The sequence below is a fragment of the Microcaecilia unicolor genome, chromosome 3 (genome assembly GCF_901765095.1).
Source record: "Microcaecilia unicolor chromosome 3, aMicUni1.1, whole genome shotgun sequence".
Taxonomy (NCBI): domain Eukaryota; kingdom Metazoa; phylum Chordata; class Amphibia; order Gymnophiona; family Siphonopidae; genus Microcaecilia; species Microcaecilia unicolor.
In genome coordinates, this window is record NC_044033.1 from 81,949,611 (window position 1) to 81,975,642 (window position 26,032).

A 26,032-nucleotide genomic window follows, 5' to 3' on the forward strand; every position below is an offset into this window, starting at 1 on the left:
TTCAGTTCCTACGCTTCTTTCATGAGGGGTTCAACCTGCTGACATCTCACACATGGAGTCGGTCTCTCACCTTGGATCACATTTTCTGTCTGGGCAGAGGCAGAAGCTGTAACTGGGGCAACTGCTTTGTTGACACGTTTCCAGCTGTACTTCAGTTGTGTCTGTTGAAGGAAGAGAGAAAAAATCCTACCAAAGTCCCTACCCTTTCCTCTGCTGTAGAGAGGAAGAAAAGTCTTCTTTTCTCAGAAGAGTCCTATAAGGAGAAAAAATATAGTTTATACAGTGGTGGGTTTCCTGCCAAGAAGCTAAAGAGAAGTGAGGAGAAGGGACAAGCAAGAGTTGTCTTGTTCCTACAAATAGAATGTGGAGAGTGATTGAAGCCTGAAAACAACAAAACTCTAAGTATGAGGTGCCTTACAAAGGAGGAAGGAGGGATCATCAGGAAGATCTCACCCTGTTCTCCAGAAGAAGAGAGAGAGAAATTGAATCGGAGAAAGCATTGGAACCTAGAAGCAGTGTGACTATGCCAGTCTAGATAGGTTGAACATGAAGAAGAATTGTCAAGGAGTAAGAAGCACTAATTCCCAGAAAGGAGAGAAGGAATTTTTCTAAGTACTCACAGACTCTAGTCAGAGGAGGCATAAGAGATAGGAGACCAGACTTCCTTTAGACTAGAATAAACAGAAGGAAGAGACTGGGACTGCTAAAAGTCCTGAGCGTGAAATGCCACTTACCAAGTGGCAGAGAGGGTTCAAACCCCACCTGCCAGTGAAGGAACAGAGGCAATGAAGGAGAATAGAGGAGAGAGTACACCTCAGAGGAGATCAGGGACTGGAAATATTTTGAAGCAGTTTGACACTTTTTGCCATTACATCTCATTGTTTTTTATGGGCCTTATGCCTAATTGTATTTATGGTACTGTTGTATAATTTTGTGCACTTGGGGAGGATTAAATAAATGGGTGCTTTATTCTAATTCATACTGGCCTCTCTCAGTCAATTTTGTGTCTCTCTAGAGACTATACAAAGATTATACAGCCAGCCATCAGGGCAGGAGTACACTGACCAGTCTATCAATAAGGCAGTGCCCAAGGGCCCACAGCAGTAGGGGGTCCACTCTCTCCTAACCAGTAATATATGTCAGAGAGGTAGTTAGGAGTCCATGATCCTTATTGCCTGAGGGCCCAGATCACTGTCAGTTTGATTCTGTTTCAGGGCACCCTTATATTCCTTTTATGTGCCCCAGGAAAGGATTTTGGAGGAGACTTTAATTACATAGTCATAGACACCACCACCAACTTATGTACCTGCCCCAGGAGTCACTCTCAGCCCTGCTACATCTCGGAACTGGTTACACTTATGTTTATCTGTCCTGGCCTTGTTTCGGATTTATTTATTTATTGCATTTGTATCCCACATTTTCCCACCGTGTGGCAGGTTCAATGTGGCTTACACATTGCTAAAAAGGCAGTTACAAAATTTAGATCTGTAGAAGTCTAGTACATAATACAGAAGTACAATACACGTTTAGGTTGATATATTAGCATATTGTGAGAGAGGTTAATATTGTTTTCCATTTCTGAACTTTTTGTGATGTATGGTGGTGTGGGATTAGGCAGATCCAGGGGGAAACACTTCTTGAAAAGATATTTTTTCTGAATTGTAGGTAGTTTTCTGTGAGTTTCAGGTCTTTGGGTATTGAGTTCCAAAGTTGTGTGCCTATAAATGAGAGGCTGGCGGTATTTGAAGATTTGTATTTTATACAAATTTTTTTTTAACGGGCAGCAATAGACCAGCAAATGTAAGACTTTCCACATACATATTGCTAGAGAAAAAAAGTATAAAAGGAATGCTTTTCTAAAACAGAAATGGGAACTCTGCTAGTACTGAGAAGCGACTTGCAGCAGGACTAGACTTAGTTCCTCTCACAGGAAGGAAGAGACTTTTTGTATGTAATACTTATGTACCGAAATTGTAATTGGCAAATCAGCAGATGTCTATTTTTATATTTACAATAAAATTTGCTTCCATGATAAATTCACAATTGGCTAGTGTACTATACGTCTGGATTTACCTGGAGATATCCTCTTAGAGGACATGGCCAGGCGGGTTTTGCCAGACTGTCCATTTGTGGATGAACAGGCAGGCTGGCAAGGAAACGTGGGCCTCAGGGGTGTCCTATCCTCCCCTCCGCTCTCTTGGTGTGGTGCCCTGGTGGTCTAGCGACCCCTTGGGGCAGGTTTATTGTAATTAAATTTTCCTTTATGTGTTTTGTTTATACATTGTTATGGCTTTTTTCCCATCAATAGTACTTTACGGATGAGGGAAGTAATGGGTGTTTGAATGTTCATGCAATCCTTGTGATCTTAATATTTGACCAGCTATGTAACTTTTTTTGCACACCACTGACTAATTGCATTCAGGCTTATTTTCAAAAGAGAAGGATGCCCGTCTTTCAACACAAATCGGAAGATGGGCGTCCTTCTCCCAGGGTCGCCCAAATTGGCATAATTGAAAGCCAATTTTGGGCATCCCCAATTGCTTTCCATCGTGGGGACGACCAAAGTTCCTGGGGGCGTGTCAGAGGCCTAGCAAAGGCGGGACTTGGGCGTGCCTAATACATCGGTATCCTCGACCCATAATCGAAAAAAGAAGGGCGTCCCTGACGAGCACTTGGACGACTTTACTTGGTCTTTTTTTTTTTGTTTTGTTATGACCAAGCCACAAAAAAGTGCCCGAACTAACCAGATGACCACCGGAGGGAATCTGGGATGATCTCCCCTTACTCCCCCAGTGGTCACTAACCCCCTCCCACCCTCAAAAACATTCTTTAAAAATACTTTTTGCCAGCCTCAAATGTCTTACTCAGGTCCATCACAACAGTATGCAGGTCCCTGGAGCAGTTGTGGGTGTAGTGCACTTCAGACAGGTGGACCCAGGCCCATCCCCCCCACCTGTTACACTTGTGGTGGTAAATGTGAGCCCTCCAAAACCCACCAGAAACACACTGTACCCACATCTAGGTGCCCCCCTTCACCCGTAAGGGCTATGGTAGTGGTGTACAGTTGTGGGTAGTGGGTTTTGGGGGGCTCAGCACACACAGTAAGGGAGATATGCACCTGGGAGCAATTTCTGAAGTCCACTGCAGTGCCCTCTAGGGTGCCTGGTTGGTGTCTTGGCATGTGAGGGGGACCAGTGCACTATGAATGCTGGCTCCTCCCATGACCAAAGGGCTTGGATTTGGTCGTTTCTGAGATGGGCGTCCTCAGTTTCCATTATCGACAAAAATCAGAAACAGCCAAGTCTAAGGACGATCATCTCTAAGGTCGACCTATATTTCCAGATTTGGGAGTCCCCGACTGTATTATCAAAATGAAAGATGGACGTCCATCTTGTTTCAATAATACGGGTTTCCCCGCCCCTTCATGGGGATGACCTGCGAGGACGTCCTCAGAAAAACTTGGGCGTCCCTTTTGATTATGCCCCTCTTTGTCTTTTTAAATTTCTCTTTTATGCATTGAGGGTATATTATTTTTATTTTTTTTTATGTATTGAAGACATATTTTCACAATATACAATTATAACCTAATCAATTCCCATAAGACATCAGTAGAAACAAGTATTCTGTGTGGGAAAAAAAGGAAGAAAAAAGCCTCTAAGATCTCCAGGTTATGTGCCACCCTTGGAGCTAAAACTTTCATCATTGGCTTAAAAATCCTTCCTTACAACAATCTTTAATGTCCATCAAACAATTCAAATATATAATTTCTTCAGTTTTTCTGTTAATATTCTAAATAACACTTATCTTATAAGGTTCTTCTCTCATCATAAACAGATATAGAGTCTCTTGTATATCTCTGGTCCACACGGCAACCTTGGCTAAATCAGAAATAGCTTCCCAAATTGATTCTAAAGTTACCACAGTTGGACAAGATGCAAAGCAAGCAGGCAAAGACAAAGGCTCCCTGACAACAAATTCACTTTCATCAGCATTTGCCAGAAGTACCTGTGAGACTTCATCCTGCAGAACCAGATATGTTACTCTGTTCTGCTTCACTGCTGACAATCTTCATCTCACTATCTGATATTGTCCTTGCCTCAGCCTCTCCATGAAAGATCTTCTTCTCTTCTCCGAACTCATTCTGCTCATTCTTCTGCCTGGATGTGGGGGGCCACCAGGAGAGGCGACCTCTGTGCTTATGGTTATGGTGGGGGCTCCCTTCAATTTGGGCTGAACGTGGTATCAGGCCCCAAAGAAGCTTCGGGGTCTCCCAGTTCTCACGAGGCTGCAAGCTTCGTACCTTTGGATTCACCAATCTGGGTCTCGACATAATGAACAAATACTTCAATTGGGCCCAAGGAGAGAGAAACTCCAGTTTACAGGTGGATATTCTCTGTTTTATTCTGTATTCCTTTCCTAATAATTCCTAGCATTCTGTTTGCTTTTTTGGTTAGTACTGCACACAGCAGAAATTTCAACATATTGTCCACGATGACACCTAGATCTTTTTCTTGGGTGGTAACTCCTAATGTGAATCCTAGCATGGTGTAGCTATGATTTGGGCTATTCTTCCCCTACGTGCACCACCTTGAACTTGTCCACATTAAATGTCTTCTACCATTTGGATGCCCTATCTTCCATTCTTACAAGGTGCTCCTGCAATTTCATGCAGTCTGCATGCAATCTAACAACTCTGAATAATTTTGTGTTATCTGCAAATTTGATCACTTCACTCACTGTTCCCGTTTCCAGATCATTTAATAATTTGTTCAGAAAAGCATTGATCCCAGTACAGATCCCTGTGGCATGCCACTATGCACCTTTCTCTTTAGAGAGAATTGTCCATTTAACCCTAATCTCTGTTTTCTATCCTCTAACCAGTTCCCAATCTACAAGAAGACATTTCCTCCTATCCCATGGCTTTTTAATTTCTTCAGTAGTATCTATTGAGGGATTTTGTCCACAAGCTTTCAGAAAATTCAGATTCACTATTATCAACAGGCTCACATTTTCTATAATGTGATTATTTGTTTATTTGCTTTAATGGCATGTTTTGGTATGGACTGTTTTTGTTATGTTGAGTCACCTTGGGTATTTTGAATGGGAAGCAGGGGTAGCCTGGGGAGAATAAGGGGTCATGTGCAATGACTCATTTTGGGGGTTTATCCTTCCTATCTATGTTGGCATCAATGCTATTTCTTCCTCTCTCTCTCCCCACCCCCCAAACCCCTGGAATCACCACATTCCTTCCCACTCCCCACCTCCATCTGGGAAGAGGAATTGTATGAACAGTGTTTCTTACCTGCTGTGTCCTTTTCTTCTGTTGGCTTCTTCCTTAAGTCAGAACCTCACGGGGCCCTGAAGTCTCATGAGACCAGATGACACAATATAGTTTTAATTTCAGAAGACAGTTGGCAGATAAGGAGGCAGCAGCTAGAAATAAGTGCTGCTTGATTACTTTCCTTCCTGGCAGGAGGCTGGGGTGCAGCATCCTAATAAATAAATAGCAGAATTTGTGGAAAGAGAGAGAGAGAGCAATTCTGCCATCATCAGCAGCAGTGGCTTATCTCCATCGTCTCTGTGCAAGTGAATCTGATTCATGGTGTGGAAGACATGCTGGGTTGCAAAAAGGAAGTTGCAGGGATGCTGGACCCTAGATTCAGGACCTGGATCCCTTGTGCCTCTTAGCTAATAACACCCCTGATAAGGGTGAGTGCAGAGGAAGCAAGGCTCCTGATCAGAGCTGTGTACAAAAAAACTTCGGGCCCATGCATAGGGCCAGTCCTGGTAGGAAAGCAATGAAAAAAACACAAATAGCATGATGATGGTGGTAATGATGAATGCATACCATTTCCCCTTGCTCCTCTGTTCTGCAAAACAATATATACAGGAAATCGCTAGGACCAGATTTGAACCCCCTTTCTCCCATTCTGGATTGCATATGTATTTGACAGTATGAAAAGGATTGCCATGGGCTGGGATGAATCCTACCTATATCTTCTCAAGAACTTGCAAGCTGTGTTATACAGACTAAATATTTGCCATATAAATGCATTAGCTAGTGTGTTCTGAATGCCTGAATTGCCTGGATCTTTAACTTTGTTTTTCTACATCTAATGATTTTTTCATCAATTCTTCTAAGCCCATTCAAATCTTCCTTTCCTGGCTGGTTGTTGTACTCCTCAGTGCTGTAATACAGTTTCTTTCTTCATTTGCAGTGTGCTAAATCGGACCCCTATGCACCTTATCCATGAAATCATACTAGTGGATGACTTCAGTGATGATCGTAAGTAATGAATACTGTCATTAAAAAGACATTGCATATTTATGAAGAGTTTTGTATAAGTGGAAGCTTCCTCGAGAGTTCTTCCATCAGATAACGACCATATTTTCAACTGGATGCATTATTCTTTCTGACAAGCTCCCAAATTGCAAGGTACCATTGGCATTACCGAGGGAGGTGTGCAGTCATAGTGGCTCATCTCTTTGAAGACTACTCTAGGGGTAAATAGAGGCATTTAAATGTTTGTAGATGAACAAAATTATTTGTTAGAAAAGTTTTTAAAAAACAACAACCCATCAATAAATAAATAAATCAGTTTTGACATCTGATGCAGATGTCATTAAAGGGCCCTTTTAATTAGCCACATAGGCACCAACACACGCCCAACCTGCGCCAATTCAGAACTACTGCATGGCTTGGGCGGTAATTTCATTTTTTATGTGCTAACTGGGTGGTAATCAGCAGTGTCAGGTGCCCTGTCCTGTTTTCAGTTGGCGCATGCTCAGTATCATTAAAACAAGCGTGCACAGTGACTGAAAACAGAACATGGCGTTAGGTAATGTGAGACCAGCATGGGACAAACGCTTTAGCTGGCAGGGGTTGGGGACCTCCGCCAGCCAATGTACCTTCACAGGGGCAGTGGGGGGTGAATGGTGGCGGGGGGTGGAAGCAGCGGCAGGAGGAGGTGGCGGGGAGGCGGTAGTGGCTGCAGGGGGACAGGTGGAAGTGGCGGGGGAGGGCGGCGGTGGGGGGACGGCGGTGAGGTGGGCCAAAATGTGCCCCCACCTTGTGCTCTGGCTCCCCCCTCCCATCGAGGTCTGGCTATGCCCCTGTTAGATTATGAGCCCTCAAGGGACAGAGAAAGTACCTGCATATAATGTGTAGAGCACTGTGTAGGTCCAGTAGCACTATAGAAATGATTAGTAGTAGGTTCTGAGCCCTCTTTTGGCCAAGACCTTTAACTGCAGCCTTTTCAGTACCAAGGAAACTCCTCTCCTCTCAGTTAAGAGGGTGAGGGGTCTTTTTACTAAGGTGCACCAAAAAATGGCCTGCGCTTTAGTAGACGCGCGTATTGGATGCGCGCAGGTCCATTTTTCAGTGCGCCTGCAAAAAAGGCCTTTTGTGGGGGGGGTGGGGGGGGGGCAAAAATGGACGTGCGTCAAAATGAAAATTGGTGCGCATCCATTTTGAGCCTGAGACCTTACCGCCACCCATTCTCTTAGTGGTAAGGTCTCACGCGTTAACCGGGCAGTAATCGTCAGCACGCATACAATGCCTACTGGACGCGTGTACAAAATTAAATTACTGCCCGGGCCACGCTATAGCTGGGCGGTAGTAACTGGCATGCGTTGGCCACGCATAGGCGCCTACACAGCTTAGCAAAAGGGCCCCTGAGAGAGATAATGCCCCTTTATCTTAGCTCCTTTTGAATTCTAGTCTTCTGTAGGCTAAGACCCTTAATAGCAGCCTTACAGCTAAACCCTGTTCCTATTTTTCCTTTTTTCTTTTCAACTAAAATCTGCTCCAGTAATAATGTAATCCAATCCAACCCCCTTCTCTTTCTGCCAAACAGATCCCCTAGGACCACCTCAACTGCCCTCTTTCAGGGTGAGGCATTTGTCTTGCCACCAAAAAATGTTTCCATTACCCCTGCACAATATGTGCCTTTCTTTAAACATACTCTTATCCTTTACCTTTAGTAATTATAATCCTTTCCATGTTACTAATGATCATAGTGATCCTTTTTTCCACAGTAATTTGCATATGGCTGTGACCCTTCCCCCAGTTCCATATTGAGATATTAGAATCTAATGTAATATTTTCCCTGCCTATGTCAGCACTAGCCTAATTGCCAGCCTGCCTTCAGCAAAATAAATTGTCTCATTCAAAACCTCTCTTCAGAGGGATTTCATATAGTATATGAAATACAGAAAGAAAAACTGTATAGGGGTAATATGTAATAAATAATATTTATATACAATATGTTAAGTAATTCAAAAGTAAAGTAACAGAGAGAGGGAACCATTGAGACTTACATTGTTGATGTGTGTGAGCTCTGCATTTTATTTGGAGGAACACATCACACATAATTTTGAAAATCATCATCCTTTTGAAATTAGTCTGTTGAAGCCTCCTTTGTCATTGGTGTGACCCCTGACGCAGGTGTGGTAGCACCGAAACACGGCTCGTGTCGGGTCTTCCTTCAATCAAAGTTCACTATTAAAAAGGTTTTTTTAATGAAAGAACGTTGTTCCCTTTCATTTTTAAAGGCCCTTTGTGCTTTTTTTTGCTAAGTAATTCAAAAGTGCCATTTATCAATTGAATGAGAAGGTAAATTGTAACACATCACATCACATCACATTAGATCAGCAGGTACACTCAAGTAGTCTGAAATTCATATATTATTACCAGGACTGCCGAGAGTCACATCCGGGCCTGGGGCAAGACTGACACCCCCTCCCACCTGGGTCGCTGCCCCCATGCTGCATGTCTTCCCCCCCCCCCCCCCCCCCCCCGACTCGGGCTGCCGCCTCCCACACTTGAGCCACAGCCCCACCCCTTTACCTTCCTGTATTTGACTTCTCCTCCTTTGGTCTGTCATTTGTGCCAGGACTCAGATGATTGCATTAACATCATAACCTAGGTCACCCGGTTATCGCATTGATGCAATCGTCTAGGTCCTGGCGTGCAAGAACAGGGAGAGAGACGGACCCAGAAGCAGGCTAGCAGGAAGAAGCTTCTAGTGCTCCCTTGAAACCTTGCCTGTGCCAGGCTCCCTCTTGGAGCCAAGCCTGGGGAATTTTGCCCCCCCCCCCCCACTGCTCCCGCTTTCACTGGCCCTGATTATTACTTTCCATTATGACTACAAAGCTAATCAAAAAATGTATTCAGTTAGTCCAATAAGAAGGGTATCATCTTATTTTCTTTTCTATGTTTTATTTTCTTTTATTTCTATTACCTTTAAAAGTGGACTAACACGGCTACCACATCACTCTATTATGGCTACAAAAAGTCAAAATTCAAAGGTTTATTTATGTGAGTGCTGGTCAGAAATATCTTGTGCTAAAAAGCACTGCTTGCAAAAAGAAGTATCTTTCTCAATTCAAAGTAGCCCAGTCTTTTAGCTGGAGGTTAAGGTATTCATGTAGTCATGGCCCAAAACAAATTTGTGTTTCACCATAAGCGTCCTCGGGGGGAAGTGAAATAAAACCTGCTATAGTTGAAGAAAAATCATTTGGCAGAGCTCAGAGGGCCAGTCCTGCTCTGCTCCTTCTCCACCCCTGGCAAGGTCATGTATATATCACATAAAGGGAAGCACTACTGAGCCAATATTTAAAGCAAGTTATGCGTTCGCTGATGGGTTGCATAACGTGCCTATCTGTACATTTTCACAAGTTATAAATAAATGAAGACTGGATTAGGGGAGGAGCATAGGCTGTGGCAGAAATTAACTGGGCGATATTCAACCCACAGCAGGCAGCATTTTTTGAAATGCTGCCCAATGTAGACTGAATTAGAAATGGATATTCAGTGCCAGCTCTAATCCGAGTGCCGTCACTGAATAGCCAGATCATTGACAGGTTCCAGAAGGTATCTAGGCTCTGCCGAAATTCAGTGCCAGTACCTGGATAATAAACTGGGCACAGTTAGGACTGCATTTTGGGCTAGATTCTATATATGGCGCCTAAAAAATCAGCACTGAAATCAGTGTCAACTAAGCGTATTCTATAATCTGTGCCTAGATTTAAGTGCCGATTATAGAATACGCTTAGTTGATATTTCAGTGCTTGAATCTACATACATCCATTTATACCAATGAAAACACATAAATCCCAGCATGTAGATTTAAGCACACTGGGCCATGTTCTATAACTAGGCACATAAATTTTGGAACACCCACAAATCACCCATTTTCCTGCCCATAACCACGCCCCTTTTTGCCTACGTACGTTAGAAGTTTGGCGCACATCATTATAGCCTACGTTTAGCGAGTTGTGCACCTAAATTCTAATCAGTGCAAATTAGTGCTCATTATTGCTTCTTAAGTGCTGTTATCAGCATTAATTAGCTTGTTAAATTACGTACATTGTTATAGAATCTGTGCTGATTTCTGCGCTGATCTCTAGGTGTGCTATATAGAATCCAGGGATGAGAGCCTGTTCACGTGACTAAATTTAGTCACGGGCAGCTACGGCAAGTTAAACTTGGTGTAAATCTCAACACCTAAATTAGGTGTGGACCGGGTGTATTCTATAACAACATGTATAGATTTGAGAAACACCCATTCCATACCTGTGGCCATGCCCCATTTTCAACTACGTGACTTAGAATTTATGCACATCACATTATAGAATACACTTAGACGGTTGTGTATGTAAATTCTAATTAATGCCAATTAGTGTCAATAATTGCTTATTAAGTGACTATTATCAGCACTGATTGGGTTGTTAACTAATTAAGTTGCATGTGCAAACCGGGAATATGACCGGATTTGCACACACAACTTAAATTGCGCTATAAAGAATCCCAGGGCTTATGTCTGGATAACTTCCTGGACCACCCCGGTACTAACCAGCTAGTACTGTGGCAGTCTGTCCAGATTTTCAGCAGCATTATCTGGGTAAATTCCACAGAATATCGACCCTTATCTGTTTAGCTATGACCTTCAGCTTCTAAATGGTACATTTTCTGCTCAGTTTAGGTCTGCTGTATAGCATGCCTGAATCTAAATAGATAGTTCCAGTGCAGTCACCACTGAATACATGTATTCAGAGAGCTGTGCTGAGGAGGCATATTAACTGCTGTACTGTTGAAGTTCAGTATCAGGCTCTACGTTTTTGAAGTGCCTACTTTTATATATGTACACTCCCCAGGCAAATTTATAAGTGCCTGCTTGCTATTCTGCATGCTCGATTCACTTAGAAATTATCCCCAAAAGAACTACAGATTGGAGAAGAGGCACAGTATTTTAAAGTGCCCAATTACAGGAGTAACTCACCTGAATGGAAAAATGCCTCCCAGGATATCAAGATCAGTTTTCTTTACTGTACCATGAATTAATACAACCTGAAGTCATTCTAAGACTCAGATCTGTTTTAACAAGATTCAGTAAACGTGTTCTGCTTAGCACATCATGTTGCATTGTTCATTCTGTTGTAAATTCAGCAAATCAGATTTTTCTAACTTGCTGGAATTTAGGAACATAAAGCATTAGTATTCAGAAATGAGCTTGGGGCATGTGCCATGGAAGGTTTACACAGATCAAATAAACATAAAGAGCACCCTAAGTAGCATAATACCCTCCCCCCCCCCCCCCCCCCAGCCCCAGTACCATGCTTGTTCATTGGGTTAGTACTGACTTACAAGGAGCAATGCTTACTAAGCAGCTACTAACATCTCATTTCCAATTAGCACCAATTGGAGGAGTGGCCTAGTGGTTAGGGTGGTGGACTTTGGTCCTGAGGAACTGAGTTCAATTCCCACTTCAGGCATAGGCAGCTCCTTGTGACTCTGGGCAAGTCACTTAACCCTCCATTGCCCCATGTAAGTCGCATTGAGCCTGCCATGAGTGGGAAAGCGTGGGGTACAAATGTAACAAAAAAAAATACAAAAAGGGTCATTTACTAAGGGTTAACACGGGCTAATGCCATCATGCATTATTTAATTCAGGGCCATCTTTTTCTATGTGTAAAGGCATTAGCATTGTTAACCCTTAGTAAATGACCAACTTTGTCTCTAACAGAGGGGCTGATTGCAGCATATACAGTAACAAAGATCAATAAAACATGCAATAAGCACAGAATATCCCTACTTGCAGAGAAGCAATGGGCGCCACTGAGGTCTATGGCAAGAAATAATTTGGAAAGACTAGATTGCTGTTTGGATCTTTATCTTTTGATATATCTTATGTTTCATGAAATACTGAAAACTCTTGCAGTTGCCTCCATTTTCTGGTTCAAGTAATAAAGAAGGAGCACCGTTCCCTGTATGCGATGAAAAAACTGGCTTGCAGCACTGGAGTCCAATTATTCTGACTTCCAAAGAATTACTCTTACCGGATGTGCAGCCCCTAATAACCAGGAGTGTGTTTGAAAAAACATACCAGGCAATGTCACATTTGTTTCAGCTCCAGCAACAGAGCCCCCTGGAGTAACATATATTCGCCACATCTGGCAGTGAAACATGAAATGCTGTGGCCGCTCACAAACCTGCACAATTTATTAAACATATTATCTCATTTGTTTAATGTTGACTTGTTCCTTGGACTGTAAATGTCTTCTTGCAGGCAGTAAGTATAGTTGAAATAATACTTTCTTGTCAGAGATATATAAACAATGAGTTAGTCCAAGGTGGGGGGGGGGGGGGGCACCCTCCATTTCTAATGCATTCTTTTAATTAGACCATATAGTGTCTGTTACTCAAAATGCCATTGAGAGGCTCGCCACATTCATTATTACACTTTAAAGAAACAATACCTTTTGAAGAACTCTCTGAAATGTTATTAAAACGTCTTTCCTCTCCTCTAGAAGACAGCTTCTGTATACCTTTCCTCTATTTTTCTCCTGAAGCAGTAGTGCCTCTTGGGGAGGGTCCATCCATCTGTCTATCTGTCTGTGAGCATTTTTTCAAGCACGAGTAAATGAACACTTAGGGGCCAACTTTTCAGAATGATTGGAAGTGCTAAACCCATCACAAATGACCTGTCCTTGGACAAAGTGGAGCCATTTTCTAAAAACTGGGTGTGCTCAAGCATCCGCAAAACCCACAGAGCTGGTACTTGCGAACAAGCAGATATAACTACATAAGATATGGAAAGAGGAACTTGTAAGCCACAGGCTGTGGGGAGGCCAGGCCCCATTAACTGCAGATATGCAGTAGAGATTTCATGAGTAAAGAAGTAGTGTGCCGACAATTATCTAACTAACCCCCACCAACCCAAGAAGAAAAGATGAGCTGCAGCCTGCCAATGAGAATTCCCATAGTCATGGAAAGAATTGACAAACTACAGCTATAACAAAGAACGCAGGTGAAGAAGAGACAGAAAACTGTGGGGAGGTGAAGAGTACAAGGAGAGGAAGGAAGGGACTGGGAGCTGGGAGAGTGCAAGGGGTGAAGGAAGGAAGGGAGGGAAGGATGAAGGCAAACAGGAGGTGGCAGGAAAGGGAGGACAAGATTGCAAAAGGGGAGGGAGAGTGTGTAAGGTGGCAGGGAAGGAAGGGAGAAAGGGTAAGAAGGGTGGCGAGGAAGGGAGGAGAATCATCCAAGTGAGGTGATATATACACACATACACACACACACACACACACACACACACACACCTCAACACACTCATATCTCAACACACATAGATACAACCCCAACACACATATCCAACATCCCACCCCTCTTCCCTCCCCAAACTTAACCACTATCCTCTAGTATCTTAGCTACGTTAACAACACAGAAGGGCCGGGACCAGCAGACCATTGCACATAAGGGTCTCAGATGCGACGATATGGTAGTAAGTTTCCAGTAAGTAAGGTTGTTAGTTTAGACATTAAGTTGATATAGTCCATCTTGTGCAAGAATTGGTTGTTTCTAAGCAGCAATTTGCTGGCAACAAACACATGAGCAACCAACTGATGAGTGGGGGATTTCACTCCTCGCGGTCTAGCATGTAGAAGGCAATGTTCCATCTTCAAAGGATATTGGATCTTAGTTAGATTTAATACAAAGTTCAATACTGCAGTCCAAAACTCTTGGGCACATGGACAAGCTCACCAAATATGAAACATGTCACCCTCTAGGCCACATTGACGCCAACACAAGGCTGAACTTGTGAGGAACATTTTGGATAGTCGTTTGGGTGTATAGTACCAGCTATATAGAATCTTATGTCCATTTTCCATCAAATTACTAGATATTGATACTTTAAGCAAAGATTTAAATATACGTTCCCATTGCGAGTATTCAAAGGATACACCCAATGCAGTTTCCCATTTTGACTGGTAGTATGTAATAGGTTTACAATAGGCTAAAAGGGCTCTATAAATTCTGGAAATACATCCCCTGTCCCCCTCCCCTCCCCCCCCCCCCACACACTTACTATTGCCCATTCCAAAGATGTCTCAGTTAGACTTAGCTCCCCCTTGGCCCATCTAGTGATAAAATCCCGCACTTGCTGATATTGAAATGCATAAAGAGCCGGAAGCCCGTACTCCTCCTGAGTATCCTGAAATGATATAAATTCTCCTTCCTCCCATATTTGGGTATCCCTGTTTAGGTTTCAAATTGTAGGAATGCAAATTGTAGGAATGCGATTCTCCAGATTCAGGAATGGAAGAAGCAAATCATTCCAGACATATCCTAGCCTGAAAAATTTCCTTGAGTTTAGGACTGGTGTTTGAGGTCAGCAAGCTTGGAGGCTAGAAGGCACCACAGATCTATCATTCATAAGAACATAAGAATGGCTATATTGGGTCAGACCAATGGTCCATGCAACCCAGTATCCTGTTTTCAACAGTAGACAGTCGAGGTCACAAGTACCTGGCAGAAACCCAAATAGCAGCAACATTTCATGCTATCAATTCAGTGACTTCCCTATGTCTATCTCAACAAAAGACTATGGATTTTTTCTCCACGAAACTGTCCAAACCTTTTTCAAACCCACATCCTCTGGCAACGAGAGGGCCATTCTGAGTTAGATGGTTCCTTAGGAGCTATGCTCTCTGAGCCTAAAAGTACACAATCCTGATAGCTAGTCCTTTCCTCGATGGGATTCACTCAGGGGTGGACTGAGGGTGGTCTGGGCCCCCTGCTTGGCCACGGCCCAACACCCCCCATCGCCTTATTGCCAAAGCCGACGCTCCCGCTGCCCCAGTCCTACCTGAGGTGTCCTGGTGGTCTCTGCCGGGGGGGGGGGCCATATTCTTTCCTGCCTGCTGCGTTGCTGATATTCCCCCCATCTGCCGGTGCCGCCGTGTTTTCAAAATGGTGGCTGAGACTTCCCGCGGTAGTCTCGTGTGTCTGGACAGTCTTGTGAGACTTCCGCAGGGAGTATCGGCTGCCGTTTTTAAAACAAAGTGGGGGGGGGGGGGAATAGTGGCAGCTCAGTGGGCTGGGCAGGAAAGAACATGTTCCCCCCCCCTGCAGAGGTCAATAGATCACCAGCGGCGCGCCGGGCATCTGGGCATCCGTGCAGAGCCTCTCAGCCCTCGGGCACTGTTCAGTTGCCCGAATGGTGAGTCGGCCCCTGGATTCACTACTGATGCTTCTGAATAGATGGTTTGCACTGCTCCTCCTCTTATTTCTCCTGTGAAGGCTGTAGTGATGGTTGGATATGTGCTACCTTAGGTGATATATCAGTCATCCATCCCTTCCCCGCCCATAGTCCAGCATCTCCCCTTCCCTATCCCCTCCTGCCCCCCCCCCCCCACCAGAGATGTCCAGCCTGTCTCTCTTTCCCTCTCTCCAGGTATATAACATCTCTCTCCTTTCTTTCTCCTCCCCCAAAGTGTCCACCGCCTCTCTCTGCCACCACTGCTGCTTCCCTCACCACCTATGTCAACCCTTCAGTGGTATTCCTTTCAGCATCTATGCAAGTGTGCACATTTAAGGTTGGCCGTCTTTCACCCCCTTCAATATCTGTCAAATGGAGCTCTTCTTGCCTGCTTAAATTACTTTGAATATCAGGCCCTAAGTTTGTACCTTAGGCAATGGAGGGTTAAGTGACTTGCGCAAATCACGAGCAATGGTGGAATTTGAACTGGGTTCCCCTGGTTCTTAGCCTTCTGTTCTGTTAGGCTACTCTTCTGCTTAAATTCTGGTCCTTGAAAATAAAGACCATAAATACAGTACACTTACAGTGCAGACTGCTAAAGTTTCAGATTTTCATGGGAATGTGGTGTTTCCTGTGGGTGTCTGTAGATTGATTGTAGAAACATGAATTTTTTTTCAGTGGTCTGCACAGTAAAAGTAATATCATCTCACGCTGGTTGGGCAGTAGCACCATAAAGACCCTGTTACAGTACACCATTTTACAACTAGAGCCATCATTTCTGCTCTGATGGAGAGAACACCGATAAAGCAGTCTAAGAATGAATATGAATGAATATCACTTAGTGATGCAGGTAATACTAAACCCCCTCCTCCCATAATTGCAAAACATTAAAAAAAGATAGTTATACTAAAACAAGTGCGATTTCAAGACAATCAAATAATTGCTCAAAAATCACCAATTTCAACCAATTAGAAAACATAAAAGTAATATAATTCCCAGCAACCATCAGCTATGCCATCTTAACCACCTACAGGGTATCGCTCTTTATGCAACTCAGTTTTGTTGTCTCTCATCTTCGATCAATCTGGGTAGAAGTTCCCATATTTAAGCCTGATGATTAGAGGGAAAAGGTGTAATTGAGAGAAATATTACTGATTGCACAAATAGCAACTCCTATGCTTATGAACTTTGATCTTGTTGTTTATGGAAAATCAGGTGATAATCCTCTGCTTCCCCCCTCCCCCCCCCCCCCCCCCCCCCCCAACGAATCCATTACATTTGAAAAAAATGATGCCTGGTCAAAATTTATACCATGGCATGGAGTTAGTGGTGAGCCCCTGCACTTAAAATTAATGCAAGTTCACTGGCCAGCATGGACAAATGTTTAATACTGCTGCTCCTGAAGTTTAGAACCCAAGCGGCCCTGGGTGCAAAACAGAGGAAGACGCCTATGTGTGCTAATATAACAGAGAACCGGTTGTGATGTCACCACAGTCTCCATTTCCATTATGAGGCCAATATCTAATTTAGGATCATTGGCAACTGCAGTTTTATATATATATATATATATATATATATATATATATATATTTCAGCAGCTGCAAGGAAAGACCCAGTTTTTCTAGAAAAACATCTAGCTCCATTTTGCTGGACACTAAGCTGCCTTGAATTCTGTGCAAAGGAATACCACGAAAAAAAATCTGACTTTTCCTACTTGTTTGCACTAGGAAAGAGAGGGTGGTCTGAATTTCATGCAGTTATGACATCTTTGAATTTTTCCTCAGGGTAGAATTGGTTAATGATTAAATATAACCATCTACAGTATAGTTATTTGTTATATAACAATCCATCAAAAACTCCCTTGTCACGGTTGTGCTCCCACTTCTCATTTCTTTGAGGCACCATTTCAAGAGTTTGCCGGACTGACAATAATTTCTTTCTCTCTTGAAAGCTGATGACTGTCGGCTATTGGGCAAGTTACCGAAGGTGAAGTGTTTGCGAAACAACCAGCGAGAAGGTAAGAGCTAATCCTAATAATAAAATAAATCCTAATAATCCTTATGGTAATCAGTACAGATATAGCCTTGGAGCTCTCTAGCACCTTAGGGGCCCTGGGTAAGATCAGATTTGAAACAATGACATTTGCTGGAGCGTTGGATACACTGGAAAATGTTGTTTGGAACCTGTGTAACTGGGCCCATTTTTGCAAAAACTGGATTAACTCAGAAGCAGGAGAAACAGATAGGCACAGATTTTCAAAAGAAACGTGCTTGGGCATTCTGGAAACATTAGGATATCAGATGGGACTCAGCTGTAACCTATTAGCTATAAAACTACAAAGAAGGACAAAGCCCTGGGCTTCCTTTTTCTGTCCTCCTCTTATAATGAAATCAAAGGCTTAGCAAGCTCCTTTAAATCACATTTTTAATTTAAAAAGACTAAGAAAGACAGAAGGAAGATGAACCTTGCTGGATTCTCATGTTGGCTCAATGCCAAATCTGGCTTTTCAGTCAGGAGTCTTGTCTCAAAGATGTAAGGGGCTGTGTAATAAGGTCATTTAGGCTGCTCTGAACTGCACGCTGTTCTCCAGCCCCTATCGTGCATTCTAAACCATTTCGAAAGGAAGCAAACACTAAATTTCTCCCATATGCACATGTGAAAGAAATGCACGAGAAGCAGATTAGGCCTTTGTGACATGCAATAATTAGTTTTAGCATGACCTTGGCCTAAAATTTAACATCCAACTTAAAGTGCTTATTGACATTCTAGATCAGACATGTTTTAAAGGGCTCAGCTCCATGGATGTTTTGTGAGTTAAGAGATATGGCTGTTACAGGAGGGGATGAGAAGAAGATAGCAGGAGAGAGATGGAGTGAGTGAGAGGAGAAAGCAATAGAACTACAAGAGGAGGAGGGAGAAGCAAGGCAGGCTTAACATTTTGGTGGGTGTTTGGCAGACAAGTGTGTCAGGCCCACCAACCTTCCTTGCCCACGAAGGCTGCTTGGTTCATTCTGCTCAAAAGAATCATTTAACCTGGAAGGCAAGAGAAACAACAATGTACTCAGCAGTTTCTTCCTCTGCCCATGATTGTAAGAAGTCTACTGCCGAGAGAACACTATGGTAGTGGACAGATGGCAGCAGTTGGTAGTGTAAGGATGTTGAGAGCAGGATAAGAGAAATCAAACAATGGGAAGGAGGGAATGAGAGATATTACAGGTGAGGTAATAAAATGTGAGGCCCCCGCTAAGCCTCTGGCCGCTTATCTGCAAACTAGTGCTTAGGGTGGGCAAGAATTTTTTGTTGGTGACGTGGTAGTGAGGGGGTCTATAACCCTAAGGAAAGCACATTCACATTCACATTGTTGTTCACTCAACAATTTGAGTAAACAATTATGAGCATCATCATCAGCAATTTCTGTCTTTCCAAGTGGAAAAGAACTTCTGTATTTTTCTTGTGTTTAAGGCCCCCCCCCCTCCATTGTGAACATTATGAGATTCATGTTTCTTGCACTCATGTTTGAGAATTGGATTTCAGTTGAGCTTGTTTGTTTCTCAGTTTAGAGCTGTACGCTCGATGAAGATTTAAACCATGGAACTGTCAGATTCGTTTTCCCGAACTTTCCTGCATTTTTTCCTTCTCTTGTTGATGACTTTATTAATAGTAAATTTCTAGTTTTGAACAAATAACTGCTGCAGTTTCATTTACATGGCCAATACATTTCTGTACATATTTAACACAAAAATGTTCATCGCCAGAGCAGTTATTTGTTCAAAACTAGAAATGTCATGATGAGTAGGAATGGTTGGAAATGTTTGTCTGTTACTCTTGTTAATAAAAAACAATATTAAAAAAAAAACAGTAAATTTCTGTTCTGATTTAGAACAAAACCCCTCAGAATGTGGACTGTGTTTTAGTTAGGTGTGTAACTAATAGAATTCGGTAACCCACGTGTATAAGTACTAGGCACGCTCCTGACCCGGCTGTGCCTCTCCCAGGTCCACAACCCCTTGCAGTTGAGCGCTAGGAATTTGGCCTGCACTATTTGCAGAATCCCAAATAAGAGCAGTTATGTGCATAACTGCTTGTTAGAGCAAATTACTGCCAATTAGCACCAATTATGGCCAGTAATTTAACACCAATTAGCAGCTAATTATTATATTGTTATGCACTGTTCTATAACATGCACATGCCACTTTGCACACTAAGGAATAGATTTAGTAAATGGCCCCCAAATTTGGAAGCCAAAAAAATCTGCACAGTATGCTATTCTATAATCTGCTCTCCGAGTTGTGTGCTCTTTATAGAATAGTGCTTAGGGCCAATTTCCATGCCAAACTTTGGGTGTGCTGATTTACACCAACTGAAACCTGGTGTAAATCCTGGCACGTAAATTAGGTGCAGATCCCCGGTATTCAGTAATACTGCATGCATCTTTACTGAACGTTCCTGACCTGCCCATGCCCCTCCCGTGGCCACACCCCCTTTTGAGTTGCATGCCATAAGATTTGCACACGGATCTTTATAGAGTAGCGCTTAGCAAGATGCATGTGGAAATCTAAATTGTTGCCAATTAACGCCAATTATTTGTTGTTAGCACCCAATTATTAATGCTAATTGGCTCATCTCAGAATAGCGTGTAATTTTACACATGTAATTTGTGCACCATTTATAGAATCTGCGGGCAAGCATAAAATTGTATGTGCAGATTTATAGAATTAAGGAGTACCCTGCAAAAAGGGAGTTAAAATTGCATGTGCTGAAACAAAGAAACAAAAAAACAATAAATAAATGAAGACTAAAAAAAAACAGAGTATATCTGGTGGGGATTTAACTTGTGATTTGACAGTAATTCCATTCTTGTCATGCAGGATATCATGTCCATGTCTGGCTTTGCTTTAGAATGAAGATTGCTTGAATAAATATCTGTCTGTTCAAGCAGGTTTGATCCGATCCCGTGTCCGAGGGGCAGATGTGACTCAGGCTAGCGTCCTGACGTTTCTTGACAGTCATTGTGAGGTCAATAAGGACTGGCTCCTACCTCTCTTGCAAAGGATTAAAGAGGTAAGTGCCCCAGGTGCTAAGCCCTGCTGCCTTCCTTCCAAGTTTCCGAGTTTATAAAGGGCTTATATCCCATCAAAGTAATGTCTAGGTAGCTTACAATTAAAAGCAACCAAGGAGGGGTGAGAAAGAAAACAACAGACTGTGAGGAAAGGGGGGAACAAAATACAATGTTTGATAGGATAGGTGGGTGAGAAACACAACTGGGGAGGGGATTATATATTTCAGAATAGTGTCCAGCACCTTCATACAAGCAACATGAATGTCATTAATTATAGGCATCTCCAAATAGGAAGGACTTAAGGTCGGTTTTAAATTTCTATAAGGAGGATGAGAGGTGAAGGTGGGTTGGCAGCTTAGTCCAAAGCTCATGCCCTTGAACTGAAAAAATAGAGTGTTGTGTGGTATCACATCTAATTTTGTGGAAGGTAGTCGAGATCGGGTGGCAGAGCCGGTGGTGGGAGGCAGGGCTGGTGGTTGGGAAGCAGGGATAGTGCTGGGCAGACTTATACGGTCTGTGCCAGAGCCGGTGGTGGGAGGCGGGGCTGGTGGTTGGGAGGCGGGGATAGTGCTGGGCAGACTTATACGGTCTGTGCCAGAGCCGGTGGTTGGGAGGCGGGGCTGGTGGTTGGGAGGCGGGGATAGTGCTGGGCAGACTTATACGGTCTGTGCCCTGAAGAACACAGGTACAAATCAAAGTAGGGTATACACAAAAAGTAGCACATATGAGTTATCTTGTTGGGCAGACTGGATGGACCGTGCAGGTCTTTTTCTGCCATCATCTACTATGTTACTGTATGTTACTATGATTACAAGCTAATTTTGTTGGGAGGACCTAAGTGTGCATAAGGGGCAGAAAGGTGTCAGAAGATGAGATAGATATGCTGGTTTGGCAGCGGCATGACTTTGAATACAAGAAGCAGTAGTTTATAGGTTATTTGATGGGTGACATGATCAAATTTTTTATGACCAGTAATGCAGTGTTTTTGACTAATTACAAGTGCTGCAGATCCCTAATATAAAGTAATTTGTATAAAACATTACAGTAATCAAGCTGAGTGTGTGAGGACATTTAAGGCTGGAGGATGCAAGAGGCTTCTTGTGAAATGGATAGTATGAAGTTTATAGAAAGAGCATCTTCTACAGTAGAGACCTGTGGGATAAAAGGAAGTGTGGAGTCCAACCTGACTCCAGTATTTTCACTTCATGAACTAATGGAACTGAGATGGAGCAGAGCTGAATCGGTGCTGCCAGTGTTCTGTTTGGTTGATATGTGGAAAGGAGGACCTTGTTTTATTTGGGTTTAACATGAGCATGTTGTTGGATAGCCAGTCAGTCACTTTGGTTAGTCTATGATTAATGCAGTGCAATTTTTCTAGCAAAAAAGGTGCCGGTACTCAAATTCCAGGCCACCCTTAAGGGGTGTGGTGATCACTGAGGGACTCACCCTACAATAGCCAGGCCCCCTGCAACCAGTCACAGAATCGATGACAAAGCAGAATTGGTGTGTTGAGCCTGAGCTCTTTCATTAAAACTTGTGGTCCATGGGTCAATTTTAGCAGAGACTGGAAAAGGTGCCAGTACTCAGGACCCCCGAGTACCCCCTCAAAAAAAGCCCTGGATTAATGTGTTGGATATTCAGAGGGTCAGATGGATTGAGTGTACATAACACTTGTATGTTGTCAGCATAAATATATGGTGTAAAGCTGAGAGACTGTAGTAGCACCCATTGAAGAGAATGGAGGCTAATACTGATCTTTGTAGGACTCTGGACGGGAGGGAGAAAGCCTTTGACAAAGAATTACTGGTTTGAACTGTATAGGAACAGTCAAATAGGAGGTGAACCATAGGACAGCAGTATCTCTTAGACTTAACTGATAGAGCCTGTCAAGAAGAATACTGTGATCAATGAGATTGAATCTATAGAGAGTAGGAGAACTGAAGTAGATTGGTCAAAATGATAACAAACATGTGTGGTTAAGCCAAGCAAAGATGTCTTGGTACTGTGATGCAGTTGAAAACCTGTCTGATTCGGGTGAAGTGCTAACGTTTTGTCTAGAAAGTCAAAGAGCTGAGAGTGGACAATGGATTCTGCTATTTTAGCCATAAATGGAAGGTTTGTGACTGGACTATAATTATTGCAGTCATGAGCTGACTGTGAGTAATCCTTAATCTAAGGTCGAATTGTGGTTTTGTTTCCAGGAGGGTGGGATATAGCCTTCATTCAGGCTGGTAGATATCATGGATAAGATGTAGGGAATTAATGAATCTAAGAATTTTTTAACCAAGGATGATGGGATGGGATCAGTTGGGACAGTGGTAGGCCTCATACTTTTTTATGGTGAAGGAAATTGTAAAGGTGGAGGGGCTGGTGAACCTACTTAGAGAGCTGCAAGGCACAAATTGTGAGGCATTAGGTGAAGGGACTGAGTTGGGGGAGGTTGTGATCAGTAAGGCACGCAAGGTGATTAATTTCTTCTCAAAATGAGAAGCCAGCTGTTGAGATGATGGCATTGTAGTGTTGGAAACAGTTGGGCTTGAAGTAGTTGTAAGAGATTTAACTACTTTGTAGAGAACAGCAGTGTTAGGAGCTTTGGGTATTTTGTTAGTGTAATATGTTTGCTTAGCATTCAGAATGGCTGTCTTATAGATAGAAGCTGCTATCTTAATATTGAATAGGGTAATGCTAGTGTGTTGGCATCGCCGTTGGCATTCAGCTTTCCTTAAGTAATGTTTTAGGTCACGCAAACTTGAAGTGTGCCATGCTTGTGTGACACAATGGTGGGAAGTGGCTCTTGAAGTGGGAAGATTTTGTTAAGAGCTTTCAGAAGTGAAATGTCCCATTGATCTGTTTTATCATCTAAAAGCAGTTGAGAAAGGGTGCTGATATCTAAATTTGAATGCTGTAATAATGTTTGGGAAGTGATTTTACTAAGATCTCTATGAGTGGTACAAGTTATGATACTGGCAGGAAGAGGAGCATGTGCATCACATGTAAAGGAAATCAAGAGATGGTCAGACCATAGCAATGGTAGCAAGGTAAAGTTATCAAGAGAAGGTGATGAGCTGTAAGATGAAAGTACTAAATCAAGAAGATGTAGGGTTTGTAATATGCTGTTTAAAATTTAGATCAGACATAAGTGTGAGAAAGTCCTGTGCCAAGAAGGAGCAAGAATTGTCTAGTTGTAGATTGAAGTCGCCAAGAATAATGGGAAATGGTGAGTTGGTGCAGTGATCTGTCAATAATGTCTGAAGAAGCAGAACAGAGTGTGATGAAGCAGGAGAAGGGTGGTTAAAAAGTAGAAAGTCAGTAGATGTAGATGAAGTGAGCTTAAAATGTAATGGGGTTATAATTGTATTTATTTATTTATTATCACATTTCTACCCCGCATTTTCCCAAGAAAGCTCAGGTTCAATGCAGCTAACATAACAAATTAAGAAGAAGCATTACAAGACAATTAATATTAATACAACTATTTACAAAATATATATTTTCATATTAGCTGAACACAGATCTAAAGAAGTGGGCTTTATGTAAACTTCTAAATGACATATAATCAGTGGTGTGCTGGAGCCGGCTCGCACCGGCTCGCAAGAGCCGCTTGTTAAATTTTGACAGCTCTTGCGAGCCGGTTGTTGTTGGGGGCGAGCCGGCTCCATTAGGGGAGGTAAGCATTGCAGGAGGGCGCCATCACAGGCCATGCTTACCTCCCCTGCCGCTCCGAAGCATGTCCAACGATGTCCTTCGCCCCCACCCTCCCCTCTCGCTCCCCTCCGTCTTTTTTAATTACCTCCGTCGAAGCGCCGTCATTTAAAGCCCTCCTGCGTGCTGGCCGTCTCCAGGGCTTCCCCTGCTTCATTCGGACGATGTTCGTGCTTTAGTCCCGCCTTCGCGAAAAAAGGAAATGACGTCAGAATGAAGGCGGGACTAAGGCACGAACATCATCCGAATGAAGCAGGGGAAGCCCTGGAGACGGCCAGCACGCAGGAGGGCTTTAAATGTGCTGACCATTCGTTGTTGTATATCTGTTGCCAGAATATTACAGAGTCTGCTTGGCCTCTCGTGGTGTAAGTTGTGCGTTCATGTGTATGGTGTGAGTCTTTTTTTCACCATTGTAGGGATAGGTTTAATTTGTGGTGGTCTGACCATGGTATTTCAGTCCATTTTGTATCTAATGGTATTAGGTTCAGGTCAGAAGTCAGTTTATATGTAATGAGGTTGAGTGTGTGCCTTTTTTTTTTTTAAACTTTATTTATTCTTTTTCAACAATATTCTCAGTTCAGGTACGCAGACCCGGATATTCAACATTACATTTCTGGTCTTTAAAGAACTCTTACATAAAGCCCAACCATACAGATTACAACCAATCAACTATTCTTCACCCCTCCTATCCCCTCCTCCCTGCCCCCCCCCCTTTTTACTGGTGGCGAGCCAAATACAACCCTATTCTGCTCAAATGGCTCCCAAATTTTCTGAAAAACTTGAATGTGGCCTCTCCTCAATGCTGTCAATTTAGACATTTGATAAATATGGTCAACCTTATGTCCTACTCTCTGCAGGGTCGGGGTCTCGGGCTGTTTCCAGGCCTGTGCTAGCAGCAATTTGGCTGGGGTTGAAATAGCTCCACACCCGATTGCTCTTCCAGGTCTCCCTGTGCATTGGAGGGTGCCCCTGCAGTCTCCGCCATGTTTTTCTCTGCTGGCCCGCCACCATATGCGAATCAGGAAAGATTTACTGTTTCCCCGCTCGCCTGCATCGACTCGTTGCGGTCCCACTCACTGCAACACTTTTCACGGTGGTTGGCGATCTTGTTCACCGCTTCGGGAGGGAGATATTCGCGCTACTTGGTGCGGGTGAGCTGGAGCTCCACTTTCAAGCGGCCATTAGCTCCGCTGACGTCACTTCCTCCCTCGAGTGTGTGCCCTTTGACATGGGTTGCTTGCATATGTGGCCAGTTAAGGCCCCATAATTGGAGGAATTCCATACATTCCCATGCATGCGCCTATGCGGTGTGTGCCACTAAGGAAATGTGATGTTAAAGTCTGGATACCCTGATGTCACTTCTGGGTGGGTGGGGCTTAGTGTCAAGGAACTGCCACATTAGCATTGGTTTTGAAGGAGGAGCAGCCTGATAAACAAAAATAGCAACTTCACATCCCCATTTATGATATCTTAGACTTTGGTGAACTTGCCTGCTGAGAAGGAACATACAAGAGAGATTCCTCGTCTCCCTTAAGGGACACACCAGCCCCAGTCCACCTTAATGGGGACAAAGCTGGGGCACCTAGAATAGAAGGCAGGGCCTTAAAAGGCCAGGACCAGAGGGAAGCAGGAACAGGCATTCATCTACTCAACAGGGCCTGCTGTCCTAAAGGCTTCACCACAGGCCCAGAAGTTAAGTTGCTCACACACATTGTTACACTTGCTGATA

The 26,032-nt window shown here is 43.2% G+C and overlaps 1 protein-coding gene across 2 annotated transcripts in view; it reads left to right on the forward strand.

Annotated features, from left to right (window-relative positions):
• The window catches only part of GALNT14 (polypeptide N-acetylgalactosaminyltransferase 14), a 610,663-nt gene that overhangs the window by 481,861 nt on the left and 102,770 nt on the right, over positions 1-26,032 (forward strand). Inside the window, exons 4-6 of one of the 2 annotated variants that reach the window (XM_030196114.1) lie at positions 6,219-6,286; positions 17,494-17,559; positions 20,479-20,603. In XM_030196114.1, the coding sequence (XP_030051974.1) occupies positions 6,219-6,286; positions 17,494-17,559; positions 20,479-20,603 (259 nt within the window). The remainder of the gene's footprint in view (positions 1-6,218; positions 6,287-17,493; positions 17,560-20,478; positions 20,604-26,032) is intronic. The other variant, XM_030196115.1, reaches the window with a different exon arrangement.